The sequence below is a fragment of the Arachis duranensis genome, chromosome 1, assembly GCF_000817695.3.
Source record: "Arachis duranensis cultivar V14167 chromosome 1, aradu.V14167.gnm2.J7QH, whole genome shotgun sequence".
Taxonomy (NCBI): domain Eukaryota; kingdom Viridiplantae; phylum Streptophyta; class Magnoliopsida; order Fabales; family Fabaceae; genus Arachis; species Arachis duranensis.
The window spans coordinates 1,323,847-1,336,470 of record NC_029772.3 but is presented as its reverse complement, the minus strand read 5'-3'; the positions used below and the strand labels follow the sequence as shown (position 1 = coordinate 1,336,470).

Sequence of the window (12,624 nt, the reverse complement as noted above, 5' to 3'; positions counted from 1 at the left end):
TGTAAAAGTATAACCTTAAAAAAGGTTGATTTTAAAGCGGTATTATATTTATATATAACAACGTAACGTACTTAATTATTGAATTTTTGGGTTAATTTTATCCCTTTTCTTAGGCAAAGCAAATGCAAAGTAAGATTCCAACTTGCTAACAAAGGAAATATGTCAGTAGAACACGTAAAAATACGCGATATACGGATTCCTTATTTGTTTGTTTGTTTATTATTATTATTATTATTATTATTATTATTATTATTATTATTATTATTATTATTAAAATAAAAAATTTTGACTCTTCTAATACATTGCAAACTTAAATAGTTTAGGATCTTATTGATTTTTATTTTCATCTCTTATTTTTATTTTTAATATTTTTTGTTTTCAAAATTTTATTAATAATAAAGATAGAAATTAATTAAAACAAAAATAAAGAATCCATAGACTCTTGTATTTTCTATCTAAAAAACGTAGAATAAATAACTTATTTTTTAACTAAATTCAACAGATTTTTTTCTTATTTTTTTCAGTAGAAAAAATGGGTTAGGATTGGATAAACTTTTTCAGTCGAGCCGAAAACCCGCATATAACAATTACTGTCCTGATTATGAAAGTAGAGAATCAAACCACCACGTGTCATGTTATTACATGTTTATCACTCTTAGCCACCATAGCCATGACTTTTCCCAACCATCACAGACAACACCTAAATTTCTATGGTAAAGGCATCACAATATCTGCTTAAATCCCTTCAAGGTTTGAATCAGCAAATTAGTTATTTTTCAAAATTGCATCCAGTTCAGTTGTCAGCTAAAATTGGTTTGTGATTTAAGAATTTCATAGTGTGTATAAGTGGATGTATGAATAGTATATTAACAAAAAAACCTATACTTAAGTTATAGGGTCATTAAATGATAAGAGTATTATTATTAAACTAATCTTTGTTTTTATTCATTAATTACTTAAAATATAAAAGATATTATACATATGAATCTTTCTATGATCAATAAAAAATATTTTTGTCTAGAGTATAAAAAATACACACATACATATTATACATATAAAAAAAATAATATTTAAAAACATTTTATCAAAATAAAAATAAAAAAGTTATTTTTTATTTTTTTATTCTAGCTTATTTTCTTGGTAACCTGTATGCGTCTATTTAATTCATGCTCTTGATAGAGTATGTTCTATATTTAGTATTTATTTTATCTATTTAAAATTATAATCGATGTAATGGTCATTTATTTCATGAAGTTGAGATTTTTTTTATATTTGTTTTTTATAAGATATATAATTGTATTGCTTTAAAAAAAATATAATGTTTATTATAAAAATAAAAACAACAAAAAAATCTCTCACTTTGATAAATACCAAAAACTAGTAAAAAAGAATACAATGTTCTGTAACTTGAATTATTCGTTATTCTTGTTGTTTTTATCATTACTGTTATTACCAACTTCTCACCTTTAAAGAACTCCAAATTTCTCATTTTCCTTTTTTATATTTTATATTTTAACTTATTCGAATAATTTGTATGTAACTAAAAAGAAATGAAAAACAAGACACATCAGTAAAAGCACAAACTAATAAGCACCCATATTACAAGAGGGTGAAAAGCTTGTTGAGTGATTGGTTGAACTTCCTAGTTCCTACGATTTCTAGAGGTGTGAAAATACATGTTCAACCCTGGCTACATAAAACAATTAGAGAAGATGTTTCTTGAGAAGCTTGTTGACTGTGGTATTAGAACAAATCGACAAAATGAGTCAAGAGTGAAAATAAATATTATGAAGAACCAATACTTTGCTATTGTACGTTGAAATGAGGGTGCCAGTGGCTTTGGTTGAAATGATAAGAACAAAATAGTTGTGATTGTAAAAGAAGTTTTCAATGATAGAAGCATGTAACTTGAAATTTTTACTAGCAAAATTACTTATGAATTTTTTTTTTTATCATTTCATACCTAATTTATGTTTATTGGTTGTTAACAAATGCTAAAGGCCTTTACAACATCATGTTTATGTTCTTTTGTTTCATAAGAATAGATGAGTAAAAAAATAATAATAATAAGTAATAACTGTCATTCATAATTTCATATATATATATATTGAAAAACATCATTAAATAGATATTCGGCCAAATAACATTCATTTACTACTCCTACATCTTCATTCTTGTATATGCTTTATTCTTTCTTTTTATTTTTGTAAGTTTTTTTTTTGTAGAATAACAAAGATAATTGAATTTTAAATTTTATAATCATACCATTTCTGATACTATATTATAATTTTTTTTTGTCAAAAACTTAAATAGATAAAAAAAACCGTACATAAACAATTATATCTAATACTCATTGGTTATTAATACTATTGAGAATAAAAATTGAGGATGTGTCTGAAAGTTTACTGAGAGAAATAATGACCATGTGTCATGTTTCAAAACCTCACATTTATATAAAATAGAAACTAACATCAAATTAGTAAAACAAATGATATAGAGTAAGAGTATTCATTTAGTCCGAGTATGTAAAAAATTTTCAACATTAACAATATTGGGATCTGTTTAGGTGAATTTTTACTATTTTTTTAACTTTTTTTTTTAATAATAAAAATAATTTTATATTTAGATATATAATGTAAAATATATTTTTATCTAACAATTATATTTGGGTACGATAATGTAAAAATACTTTTTGTTTATTTATAATGATAAAAACATATTTAAAAAAACTTTAAAGAATATAAATGGTAACTTTTGAAAAAAACTATTTTTTATTAATTTTTCTAGTATTTTTATTAACTTCTGAAAAAAAATTTCTGTAACAACTTGATGACACTCAAACAAGTACTAAATTAAAATTTGGTAAAAAAAAAGTTTCATTAAAAAAATTTAATTTTTAATTCTTTAATAAAATTTGTTTATTCCTTAAAAATCTTTATANATTAAATCATAAAATATTTTAATATTATTTTATATTATTTAAAAAAATTATATTAATAAATTGGTATGACAAATATTTAAAAAAATATTTTTTTATTTTTCAAAAATAAAGTGAAAACAGAAAAAAATGTAAAACTATATGATATTGCTGAGAATCAAATTTGTACCTGCAAACTTTTAAAGAAAAATTCTAACTCTAATAAATTAACTAAATTAATTACAAAGACACTTGTATTATTACGTGTTAATTATCAATTTTTACACACTTTGGAAGTTATGGGCTCTCATTGTCTACTTTATTAAGGAGTGACGCTGTAGAATGAATATGAATATGCTTGAATTTTTGTTTAAAATTGATTGTTTAACTTCTCAAGATCAAGATTTGGACGAAGAGAATCTTTATTATTAGTAGATTATTTTTTGGTTGTACAAGTATAGCCTTAAACAATGTTGATTTTAAAGATGTATTATATTTATAGATAACAATGTGAGCTTAATTATTGTTGAATTCGGTTCGTTATTTTTTTAGTTCAAATAATGCCAAAGTGTCTAGTATTGTTATTTTTTAATCTTGTTAAAAATTTAATTTGTCCTATAATTACTGAACCTTATGTTAGCAAGTAGAGAGACTAATATTTTGTTTTAGTAAAGAGAAAGTATGAAAATGGGTTGTCATTTAATTTTTTTAGGAGAGGCTTGTCCATCTAGGAAAAGGACAAGGATACATCGGGCATTTACTCTCTAAATTAACCACTTTTCACTTGAGGGTCCGGGTAGAGCTTCACTAACATTGTAGCGTAACCTGAAATCTAAAGCAAGCTTGCTCAAAAAATGTGTTATGCAACGACCTTATCTATTTTATTTACAGGTAGGTCTGTGGTTTCATCATGTTCTAATTAATAATCTCTTTTCAATTGTCATCACATTCTTTAAGCTACCAATAGTATATATTGTTAAAGCAAATTAATTTTTCCCTCTTCGCTTTTTGGTCAGCTTTTCTTTTGAGGATACATTGGATTGCTTCGGTTTCGATTCCGAGTTCCAATTGCTACGCTTTCGATAATTCTAGTCATATTGTTGATTTTGTATCCTTCAATTCACTTCTAATGCACTCAAAAGTTTTTTCATTTCGATTAGATTTGCATTTATTGGATATTGATAACGATAAATTGTTCATTATAGGATTTTGATTTGACTGTAATAATTAGTTATTTTGTTTTTGTGTTTGTAGATTGTTAATTTGAATGTCAATTTTGTCTATAAATTTAATTTAAATATAGTGCTAATGTCTAAAAGGGTATAGATATTATAATATGGAGCACCAATTCTTGATGTTCTATTCATCTTTGGAGATCAATGAGTGTTAACTTGTTATCTTATTGTGTTGATCCAATTCATGGTTTGTTGTTATTACTTAACCAGTTTGATAGAGTAGCTGGATTGGATACCTGTTTGAGTATGATGTGCAGGTATGTAAACTACTAGATGTTTTTTTTAGTTTTATTATATTTTAGTTCTACACTGAGACTGTGTACAATAGTGTCGTTTGATCTATGTAGCCGAGTCCACCCAGTGGAATAAGGCTTATTGTTATTTGTTGTATCATTGGTATTGGTATCTGTTGGTGTTATCGGATATCAATAATATAATGAAAGCTTTCGTTTCTTTGTTAAGTTTTCTTTCTAGCCTAAGAATTCTAAATTACTCACTTTGCATTAGTGCAGCAAGATACTGACTTAGCGGTTCGATTTTGCAAAGACGTCGAAAGCAGATCACAAACGGTAGTCTCTATATTTATATGCTTTCAGTTTGAAGTACTTATCTCGTTGTATTCTCAAAGTTTTTTATTTTTTACTCTTACATACATCCTTAGTTCCTTTTCTTTCACTTTCATAAAAATGGATTTTGGAAGATTCTTATCCTCTTTTATGTCTTCCTCCTTTGAAGTTATCTTGTTTTAATTTACTTAAAAAGAAAAACATTAGTAGAAAAAAATATTCAAGATTCATCTCTTTAATTTTTTATAATAATAGGTTCAGGCATGCACATTATTTATACCTTGATATATTTCTCGTATAAGTTAATATATGACTCTTCAATTCTCAAACACTTATTTGATAAAACCTTCGATAGTCATAGATTCTTGCTTAATTTTTAATTCCAATCTGGTTATAAACTGAGATAAGTATATATAACTGTAGCGAATAATCCTAGTTTAGTACTTGAAATTCTTGTTTTATAATTTTTATTGTTAGCTGACACCCAAGGCTATTCAGGGATACGTTGATTTTGGTCGATTTGACAACTACTTTGTTGCTGGTATAGGCCAATTTGACTTTGTTCAAGTAAGTTGTTATTACTTATTTTGTTTTTCGGGAAGAATATGGCATACTCCTTAGATTTCTAGTTATTTATAGAAGGAAATTATTGAATTTTTACTCCCTACTTTGCTTTTTGTTCTCCTCTTTTCTTGTTCTAAATAATACAGTAATAATATATGATTACACTGGTTAGATCCACTTAAACTAAATAATACAGTAAATTTTTGCTTTTTGTTCTCCTCTTTTCTTGTTCTTAATACCTTCTTTTTGTTTTTTTGAATCGTTTTATTAATGTGTAGGAGTTCTATAACGGTGACTTGATGGGTTGTGAGCAAAGTTATGATAAAATGGGACGAACCGCGCAGGTTGGATTTACTCTTGAACTCCCTTTTTCTCTTTTGGTAAACTACATCAAAGACTCAATATAATGGAAATAGTTAAAGTGGTTTTCTCATGGAGAAAGGGGTTGTGAACATTTTTTATTGTGTGTTTATTCAAGGAACATGTATCTATATCATTGATATGCTACAAGCATTTTCTGTTATTCTCAATTGTTTGGAACAAACAAGTTCTGGATTCTAGGATAAATTGTTCTGTCTTATGTGGTCTATGTTTCTTCCTTGTGTCATGTTTTTCAGGTCAACATCATCTGTGGGAGTTGTCCGAATGGACAATGCAAAGGTATGATCGTGAATCTTTGAGAACATTTCATTTGATTATTTGTATACAATGCACAATCTTTGTGGATCATAAATGTGTTTTCAAAAGAACACGTTTTTTGAAAAACAAATGCTAAAGGCTTTTAATGATTCTATTTTTATTGTTGATCTTAGTTATTATAAGATCTTCCCATCATTTGTTGAATAATATTCACTAATATCACAAAGGGATTGACATGCTTTGCATGATTTATCGTTATAGGATGTGGATGTTATTTTTGTTTATTTGTAAATTTGTGTTCTCTGCTTTGTGATGTTTTCTTTTATTATACTATTTGTTTTTCTATTCAAATAATAATAATAATAATTTGTTTTCTTTGTGATGACAAATGCTTATTAGCTTTTTAACTCGCAGGTCGTCCTGGGTGCATATGTAGTGTCACTTATGAATCAAAATGCAGGTTTTGATGATTTAACTCATTCCCAGCTGTCATTTTATTTTAAAATACTACTCCTGTGTTTCTTTCATTTTAAACTTGTTAATGTTGCAAGTGTGAGGAGTGATGAAATTAGTCCTACATCAAAGAAAGCAAGGAAGAGTGTGGAGTTTATAAGATAAGAGACCCATTAATTTACTAACTTAAAGTTTTGAGTTAGATGTGGTGTTTTCTCATCTTATGTGATGACAATTTTTTTCGCGTGCATTTTTTATATTTTTTGCACTCCTATACATATTCCAATTTGGCATTAATTTCTACACCATAGATTAGTATATGTATCATAATGAGGTTTAGAAGCTTGTTGAGTAAAGCACTAATTTGGCCATGATCTTTACTTATAGGAGATAACTAATGATTTTTATTACTAGTCTTGGTTTCCATTATTAGTGTTGTTTTCTGATGTTTGCAGTTGAAGTATGACCTTTAAATATGACAATCTTGATAATTGCCAGAGTTTCAGTTGAACTTGCTTTACCTTGTGAAAAACCGGGCCCACAAGTATTTCAAGGCTTCACAGTTGGTTTTCATCCACGATCATGGGAAATTGTGAGTATATCTACATTATTAATCACAAATCTTGTAATCATATTAAGAGTTTGGCTCCTCCAAATTGCATCGGAGCTTTACTCTGGTTGTATGTGTGCGTGCGCGCGCGCGTATTAGCGCGTTTGAATATGTGTTTAAATCCTTTGACTTCTAAGTTGACGAAGGATTTGGTCGTAGTAGAAAGCAACTTTTGGATTATTTTGTTGTCAAATTAATTGAAGACCAAGTTGATGAAAAATTAAACCTCTCTTGAGATAACAAAAATAGTTGGTTTAGCATGGGTTACTTATTAGCTTAGTTATATCACTTATTGAATTTTTCTTTTTTGAAAATTTTAGGTTTATAATGGTATGACACAATTTGGATTTGAGAAATCCAACCGTGATTTTAGGTCAGGATTACGGATGCTGCCATTTAGTGTGATTTCATAGCCAAAGATTTTCTTCAATTGTTATATTAATGTTATGCTATGGTTTCCTTTCATAGCTTTCATGCAAAGCAATCCCAGGTAGTTCTTTTTATGACTGCAATAGCTTCACACTCATCCTTGGTTCAAAAGCCAAGTCTAAAGGTACTTCTATTAGTGTTACTAGTATTACCACAAGAACTATTATTATTGATTCGATCCGACTCATTATCCGAGATTCATTCTGAACCGGATGGATCACTGTCTTTGCTTGATTGTTGCTCATTAGGTTCGTCCAGAGAAAGGCTTGGAAGTTAAATTTTCTGGATCTGCCAACCATGGGAAGCCTCCTACAACTCTGTCACCTACAATGTTGATTGTGGATTGGAGATGTATGCTAACACATTTTTTAGGATCATCAATTATGTTATGTGGAGTATGTTTTTTAAAGGTTAAATTAATTACTCTGTTAGTCCTTATAGTTTTTTTAATTTGTAATTAAGTTCTTACATTTTTTGAAGTTTTCAATTAGATCATTATACCAGTTTTAAATTTGTAGTAATTAAATCATTTTTATCAGTAAATGTTACAAAAATATTTTTATCTGTCTCACATTACTAACGAATATATCTCAGTATATTCTGTTAAGTTAAATATTTTTAGAACAGTAAAGATGTGATTATAAATTTAAAACTGGTTTTAAAGTATAAGGATTCAATTACAAATTTAATGAAACTATAGAAACTAACAAAGTAATTTAATTTTTTTAAAACTTTCACTTGTTTGCACTTTTTGTTTCAGGTGAAGTAGCCCGTGATACTCCATATGAAGTTAATATAACAATCCCAATTAAGGGTTATGAGCCTATTGAATTTGTGCTTACAAAATTCTGTGGTGAGTCATGATAACTTTTCTACGGACGTTATAAAATTCTTTGCAGTGTAACTAGGTATTCTTTAAATATTATCTTTTATTCAGCTTTCAGAGGAAAGAGAAAATAAAAAACAAGTAACTCTCCTGATTTTTTGAACGAGTACGTAAAAGTGGGTATTTAAATTAATTAAATAATAATAAATTCTTAAAAAAGCTGACTAAAAGTTAAAAGTTAAAGGACAACTAACATTTCTCAATCCTTTGTTATTCCTCTTGTTCTTTAAATTCATTCAATTATCAAGAAGCTCTCTTATCTTTGGATCTTACACTTTCCAATGGTGTCATATTATATTTTTTCTTTAATTTTTGTTTGTTCATTGTCGTAGATTATACACAGGAAGAAAGTGAAGATTCCAGAAAAGGATGGGCAATATTTGGGGTGCTATCTTGCATGTATAATAATTGTCTTGTAATGTATATACATGTTAGTATTTTGTTATTATTTTCTATACTTGCATTCAATATATGGCAACTTGTTATTGTGCAGATTCTTTGTCTCTTCAACACTTTTTTGTTGTGGAGGGTTTATTTACAAGACAAAAGTGGAACGCCAGGTGAGGATTTTTCTTTCAGTTACAAGTTCTATCTTTCCTTAAGATACACAAAACTTAAACTTATGTTGTATGTATTAACTTTTTGTAGCGTGGAATTGATGCATTGCCTGGCATGACAATCCTATCTGCATGCTTAGAGACGGTGAGTTCAAATCCTCTACTAATGTTTATTGATTTGTTGGAACTTTGACATGAAATTAATTAAAAATAGATAATGTTAATTTTGCACATTATGGTAGTGGTTAGGTCAATGATGATCATCACCAAATTAGTATTTTTTTAGGTCTGAGTTCCTATTGTACATGACACCATAGATATTTATAAAATAGAGTAATACCTTAAATCAGATTCTAAGAAATCTTTAGCGAGACATTTTAATTTTCAACGAATTTTAATCAGTAAATAACTGTTCGAATTTTTATTTCGTTAGACAAATTAATTCTCATATTAGATTGTTCGTCTTTACGAAAGAATTGATATATGAATTTTAAAAATTTTTAAGGATTGTTCTATCTTTTATTAAATAATAATAGCCTATTAATTTGTCAATTTTTTTATATCAAAATTTGACGTGAAGATTGATACGCCTTATAAAATAAAAGATTAGAGACTAATTTAGTAATTAAAATTTGTCCAAAATTAAAATATCCAACTAAAATTTTTAAAAACCGATTTGGGGTATTACCATATAAAATATGGATTAGGTTAACTTTGATTTTCACCAAATTTGGTATCATTGCTTCAATAGAAACGAAGTTTATACTGGATCTTGGGCACTTCAAAAGAAATTAATAGCAGTTTCCAAGTTTCTAGTAGGTGTTTCACTTATTCTATTTTCAGATCCATCTAACATATCTTGGATGTTTGATGGTGAAATTTCAGGTGCAGTCGACTTCACGTGAAGTTGATAATTGAGAGTTGTTAGATAATTTGACTGATTTGACTAAATTTTTATCTAATGGCTCTCAACTACCAACTTCACGTGAAGTCGACTACACTCGAGTTTCCACCATGTTTGATGGAAATAGATTAGCGGAGCAGGACAAAGATACATGCGGGCAGAAGAACAAAATAGTGCCTTTGGTGGCGAACCCTCCTGGGGCCCACCTCCTAGTTCTTCTCAAGATGCATGGAAACCAATAGAAAGAAGATATGGAGCCATTTGAATATTGGATTGGTGTTATTCAATTTTTTTTTTTGTTGTATTTGAAAGTCCCCTCATTGATTTATCTAGCTTTTGGGATATTTTCCTACTAAAAGTTTCACTTGGACTAAGCTAGATTTTATGGAAAATTGAAGGTATCTCATTTCTAGGGGGCAAATAGAAAAAGAAAAATAAATAAATCAAAGAAGGTTGGGAAGCAAAAAGGAAGAAGGAAAGAGAGTTATAGCATGAGTGTAGCTGCGATATTGCCATTAACGCATTCGCAGTGTGTTTATTTTATGGTAGAGTTCAAACTGCATCATCTATTCATGTAATTAATTTGGTTTGTAACTTATCATTGTTACTAATAATTGATTTACTGCACAAGCTAGTTATAATTCAAACTGAATATGTTATGAAAAAAGACTTGCATGTAATTTTTCGGGGCTCATTTTATTATTATTATTTATCTTTGAAAAAAATGACAATGATATATAATGAATATGTTTGTCTTGCCATAGTGCAAGTTCGCATATCATTCTTAAAAGTAATATATATTTTACTCATATTGTACCAAAACAGAATATGTTAATATTATTATTGGCTCAAACAATGTGATAGAAAGCTTCGGAAGAATTATAATTTTATTTTCTGGAAGAACAAAATTCATAATAAATAATGCACTATTGTCTATCAAGTCTCTTAGGAACTTGTTGAGTTTTAAAGATATTCGCTGAAATAGATATCATATTGAAACAATAAATGAGAAAAATCATGAGTACTTATATATCACAACTCATGATTCAAATAAAAGGTCGTTATATTAAAAAAAGTTGTCCTCACTTTCTTCTGAGTTATATTATACTAAAATTAATGTAATTGAATCACATGTCATTGTAAATCAAAAGTTTATTACTTAACCCAAAAAAATTTATAATTTGGCATGATCGATTAGGTCATCTTGGAATAACAATGATGCGGAGAATTATTGAAAATTCCCGTGAACATTCACTAAAAACTAGAAGATTCTTAAATCCAGTAAATTTTGTTGTGTTGTATGTTCTCAGGGAAAGTTAATTTTAAGACCATCATCAATAAAGATTGGATTTGAGTCTTCTGAATTCTTAGAAAGGATTCAACGCGATATATGTAGACCTATTCATCTACCATGTAGATCTTTTAGATATTTTATGGTCCTAATAGACGCAACTTGGATATGGTCATATGTGTGCTTATTGTCTTCTCGTAACATGCCATTTGCGAGATTACTTGCTCAAAGTATTCAATTAAAAGCGTAGTTTCCAAAAAATCTAATCAAAGCAATCCGTCTTTATAATGTTGGTGAATTCACTTTCCAAGCCTTTGATGCTTATTGTATAGCTAACGGAATAAGCGTTGAACATCCAGTAGCTCATGTTCATACACAAAATGGGTTAGCAGAATCACTTATTAAATGCTTCCAATTAATTGCTAGGCCCTTACTTATAAGAACAAATCTTCCAACCTCTGCTTGGGACATGCCATTTTTACATGCTACAATACTTATTCGTTTGAGACCAATAAGTTATCATCGATTGTCTCCTCTGCAATTAGCTTTTGACCAGCAGCAAAATGTTTTCCATTTGAATATATTTGGGTGTACGATATATGTTTTAATTGCCCCACCTTCTCGCACTAAAATGGGACCCCAAAGAAAATTGAAAATTTATGTGAGATATGATTTTTCCTCTATAGTAATGTATCTTGAGATACAAACAGGAGATATGTTTAAAGTTTTTTTTGCAGATTGTTATTTTGATTATTCAAAATTTTTAACATTAGGGAGAGAGAATAAGCTTCTTGAAAAAGAACTTAGAATGCATCAATTTTTGATGCATTTAGATTCTCGATCAGGACAATATGAACTAGAAGTTCAAAAGATTATACATTTGCAAAGAATGGCAAATGAATTGACTGATATATTTTTTAATACGAAAAGGATTACTAAATCATATATACTAGCTAAAAATGCTCCAATTCGAATTGATGTCCCAGTCGAACAAATGGCCACTGAAAAAAATTCACGTCGGAAGCGTGGTAGACTTGTCGATTTTAAAGACAAAAATCCTCGAAAAAGAAAAGAGGTAAATACGACTCCTGTTGAAATGGATAAAGACATAGTAAAGACACATGCTGTTGTCCAAAATTCTGATATAATTTTGATGTCTTCTGAAAATTGTGAAAATAATAAGATCTTGATAAGTTATGTCTTTTACAGACGAAAAATAGAATAGAAATAAAACAATTGTTAATGAAATATTTACATATAATACAACATTACACATCATGCATGAAAGTAAGGATCTTAAACAAAGAATAGTCGAAGAATATCGACAAATGAATGATTGGCCGAAATGGGAAGAAGCTATGGATGCTGAGTTAGACTCACTTGCAAAACGTGAAGCATTTGGACCTGCAGTCCGTACACCAGAAGATGTAAAACCTGTTGGATACAGATGGATATTTATGAGAAAATGAAATGAAAAAAATAAAATTGTACGCTACAAAGTTCGACTTGTGGCGCAAGGTTTTTCACAAAGACCCGGTATAGATTATGAAGAAATATATTCCCCTGTAGTAGA

The 12,624-nt window shown here is 28.4% G+C and overlaps 1 protein-coding gene across 1 annotated transcript; it reads left to right on the top strand.

Moving 5' to 3' along the window:
- The first annotated feature begins 3,711 nt into the window (after positions 1-3,711).
- LOC107477254 (uncharacterized) lies at positions 3,712-10,427 on the top strand. The gene is made up of 16 exons (XM_052261049.1): positions 3,712-3,808; positions 3,934-4,025; positions 4,371-4,409; positions 4,665-4,721; positions 5,561-5,626; positions 5,900-5,942; positions 6,336-6,381; positions 6,873-6,966; positions 7,305-7,357; positions 7,453-7,537; positions 7,662-7,764; positions 8,174-8,266; positions 8,632-8,698; positions 8,793-8,859; positions 8,948-9,001; positions 9,888-10,427. The coding sequence occupies exons 1-16, from the start codon at positions 3,772-3,774 to the stop codon at positions 10,023-10,025; spliced, it is 1,134 nt and encodes a 377-aa protein (XP_052117009.1). The 5' UTR covers positions 3,712-3,771; the 3' UTR covers positions 10,026-10,427.
- Positions 10,428-12,624: the final 2,197 nt, after the last annotated feature.